The 3,718-nt window shown below is 38.5% G+C and overlaps 1 protein-coding gene across 1 annotated transcript in view; it reads right to left on the bottom strand.

The window, feature by feature from the left end:
• The window catches only part of LOC106873855 (centrosome-associated protein 350-like), a 39,060-nt gene that overhangs the window by 20,456 nt on the left and 14,886 nt on the right, over positions 1–3,718 (bottom strand). The window contains exons 5-8 of the mRNA XM_014921367.2: positions 3,261–3,314; positions 1,770–2,054; positions 953–1,054; positions 6–89 (exon numbers count right to left, since the gene is read on the bottom strand). Coding sequence (XP_014776853.2) covers positions 6–89; positions 953–1,054; positions 1,770–2,054; positions 3,261–3,314 — 525 coding nt within the window. The remainder of the gene's footprint in view (positions 1–5; positions 90–952; positions 1,055–1,769; positions 2,055–3,260; positions 3,315–3,718) is intronic.

Here is a 3,718-nt window from a genome sequence, read left to right as displayed (position 1 = left end):
CCGACAGACTGCTCTGGCAGCCTTTGGTTTGGAATTTTCTCGTATTTCCTGAGTTTTGGCTGCCTTCTTCATTTTAGTCCTTGTAACAGCTGTACAGAATAAATAAATTAAAAGTTTCATCATTAACCCTTTAATATTTAAATGAGCGACATCCAGCCAAAATATTCTGTTTTATTTTGGTCTAAACTGGCTAGATCTGGCCTCTCACACCAACACTACAACATCATTCTAAAGATTAACAGTTACGTCATTAAAATCTCAAAGCTACGAAATATTGTATGATTAATTCATAGCAATATGAATGAATAAGCATTACTTTTAACAGAATATTCTTTTCTACTCTAAGCACAAGGCCTGAAATTTTGGGGGAGGGAGCCAGTCGATTAGGTTGATCCAGTACGCAACTGGTACTTAATTTATTCACCCCAGAAAAGATGAAAGGCAAAGTCGACCGCGGCGGAATTTGAACTCAAAACATAACGTTGTTTATGGAAAACCAGCAGTTGCCAATGTATACCAACTGCCCCTCTCCATGCCACCGATGTTATCCAAGGGAAAGACAAAGGGGCCAATACAGCTCAGTACCAGTGACATCACAACTCATTTCTACAGCTGAGTGAACCGGAGCAATGTGAAATAAAGTGTCTTGCTCAAGAACACAACACACAACCTGGTCCAGGAATTGAACTCACAACCTCACAATCATAAGCTCAATGCTCTAACCTTTTTTTTTATAAGCTTATACAATCACAGTATATATATCACCACCATCGTTAAATGATGGTGATCATGAAATATATATATATATATATGGAAAGCGGACGTTAAACGATGATGATGATGATGATGATATATATATATATATACTATGATTGAATAAAAGACTGGATTGTCAATCCTGGATCAGGACTGACCCAGGGCTAAATAGATATTGTATTAACAATAAACTTACCTTTTCCAGTAGTAGTAGTCGCAGACTTTGCATCAGTTCGTTTCACTTTTCCCCTGGCCCCACTAACATTTTCTGTGTTCTTTTCTTTAAGTCTTGAAAACCCTGAAGAAGGAGGAGGAAGAGGAGAAAAATATAACGATGAATAAATTATGATGATGAGGTTAAAGTGAAAGGAGACAAGTGGACATGGTTGTTTGGCTTCTGATGATTTTGTATGGTTGACTGGAGACTCAGCCTGTTTTAGTGGTAGTACTTTTTGGTAATGGAGGCATACGCACAATCGCACATGTATAATTATACACAAACAGACAGAGAGAAAGACATTACAATATACTAATTATCATCAACATAATATACAAGACTATGTAATGTAGTATAAGGATTTATACATGATGAAGTCCCTCTAAACCTTTAATCTTCCAACTGGAACAAAGCCACACACCCTCGATACTATTCCTCCCTCCTAGCTGAGGAGGTTTTTGTCTTGTAAGGTACTTGGTGGCCCTGTCGGTGCTGGTGCCACATAAAAAGCACTGCTGATGGTGCCGTTTAAAATGCACTGGTGATGGTGCCACGTAAAAAGCACCCAGTACCTCTGTAAAGTGGTTAATGTTCAGAAGGCCATTCAGTGGACTTGAGCAACATGAAATAAATTGCCTTGCTTAAGAACACAATGTGCCACTGGGATTCAGACTCAAGACCTTATGATCGCAAACGAAATACCTTAACCATTAACCCGTGTACCTTCACATGACAACGCAAAAGCAACAAGAAGAAGAACGACAACAACAGCAACAATTTATCGTGAGATAAAAACCTTTGTATGATGGTGTAGAAACACTGGCAGCTATCTTGCGTGTCTTCACAGCATGGTTATTCTTATTATTCTGGATGGTCTTCTTGGAAGTATAGGTCGAGACGAGTCCATTGTTGTTATAATCACAAGACTGAGAAGCTCTGCACACTGAATCAGAAGAATCAACGGCGGATGATGGACAGTCTGTTTCAGGCACCATGTCCACATCGCCTTCGTTTGTAGTACTTGCCAAAGAAGTCTTCTCAACATGGGCTGATGATTCAGTTATTTTTGAGGAGCTGTGTTCTACAATAGAAGGTAAAATGTCATCATCATCGTCATCATTTAACATTTGTTTTTCTACGCTTGCGTTGGTTAAACATGGAATTTATTGAGGCAAGTTTTTCAACAACTGGATGCCCTTCCGGTCACTAACTCTCTCACCTGTTTCTAAGCAATGGTAATATTTTCCCCATGGCCAAACATGCTTCGCGTGGAAGACTGGAAACAAACAACACCGCTTGTATGACGGTGATGCTCGTTTACAACCACCACATGATATCAAGACGAGCGTATACACACACACACACACATATTCACACACACACACACACACATATATATATACATATATACCGTATTTTAACAGGTATAAGGAACCCTTTTTTGTTAAAAATTAGGTTAAAAAATATGGACGTTTCTTATGCATGGATAGTATTATAATCCCTTACAAAACAATTTTTCCAAATTTTAAGCCCCAAAAATTAAGGTGCTGATCTCTAATTGTGGAAGGAACAGACCCAGGAAGATGTGGGACGTAGTGGCAAGAAAGGATCTTCAGATGTTGGGTCTCAGAGAGGGGAATGACAGACTCCTGGGAGTTTGCTGTGCTTAAGAAGACATGTCAAGCTAAGCAAAATCAGGGTTGTCCTTGCATACAGGCATGTCCCCTGCATCCCTCTCCAGCTGAACGTTCTTAATCTTGTGGGCTCGTGGGTGCTGCTGCTACGTAAAAGCACTCAGTACACTCTGTAAAGGGGTTGGTGTTAGGAAGGGCAGCCAGCCATAGAAACCATGCCAAAACAGACATGGAGCCCTAGCAGCTCTTCGGCTGGCCTGGCCCTGTCAAACCGTCCAACCCATGCCAGCATGGAAAACGGATGTTAAGTGATGATGGAGAGAGAAAGCAGTCTGCTCTGTAAAGCAGTTGGCATTAGGAAGGGCACCCATCCATAAAATCCATATTAAATCAGATCTTGCCATTGCTGGTGCCACATAAAAACACCCATTTCACTTTTATAAAGTGGTTGATATTAGGAAGAGCAGCCAACCATAGAAACCACATCAAAACAGACAGTGGAACTTGGTGCAGTCAAGCATTAAGAATACAATTTTTTTTTTTTTTACTACGTTATAGGTGTTTGGTTGCCATTAAAACATACCTGACATTCGAGGTATAAAATTTTGTAGAATTTTTTAAGAACCATAGACAACAGTATCCGGTGAACATACCTTTACATACCAACTGTTGCTGTTTTATCTTCTCTCTAAGTTTATCCAAACCACCTGCAAAAAAAAAAAAAATCTTATTTGTTAGTAAAGAATAAAAAGTTTTGAATGGTACAACAATGCACTATAAAACAAAAAATGGACTATATACCTGTTGTAATTTAGTTATCTATAGTCCTATGATATTTCGGAATACAATTCCTTCTTCAGATATTCTTAGATGGAGTCGCTGCTATAATCTGATTATAGAACTATGGATAACTAAATTACAACAGGTATACAGTCCATTTTTTGTTTTATAGTGCATTGTTGTATCATTCAAAACTTTTCATTCTTTACAAACAATACACAATGCTTCAAGCGAACTACAATACTCTCCTATCTTATTTGTTAAATACAGAACAGATTGTGAATAGATTCAGTGGAAGGAAACTGAAAGAAGCTTGTTGTATTATATATAT

The sequence above is a fragment of the Octopus bimaculoides genome, chromosome 23, assembly GCF_001194135.2.
Source record: "Octopus bimaculoides isolate UCB-OBI-ISO-001 chromosome 23, ASM119413v2, whole genome shotgun sequence".
Lineage (NCBI taxonomy): Eukaryota > Metazoa > Mollusca > Cephalopoda > Octopoda > Octopodidae > Octopus > Octopus bimaculoides.
This window is presented reverse-complemented; position numbering and strand designations above follow the sequence as displayed.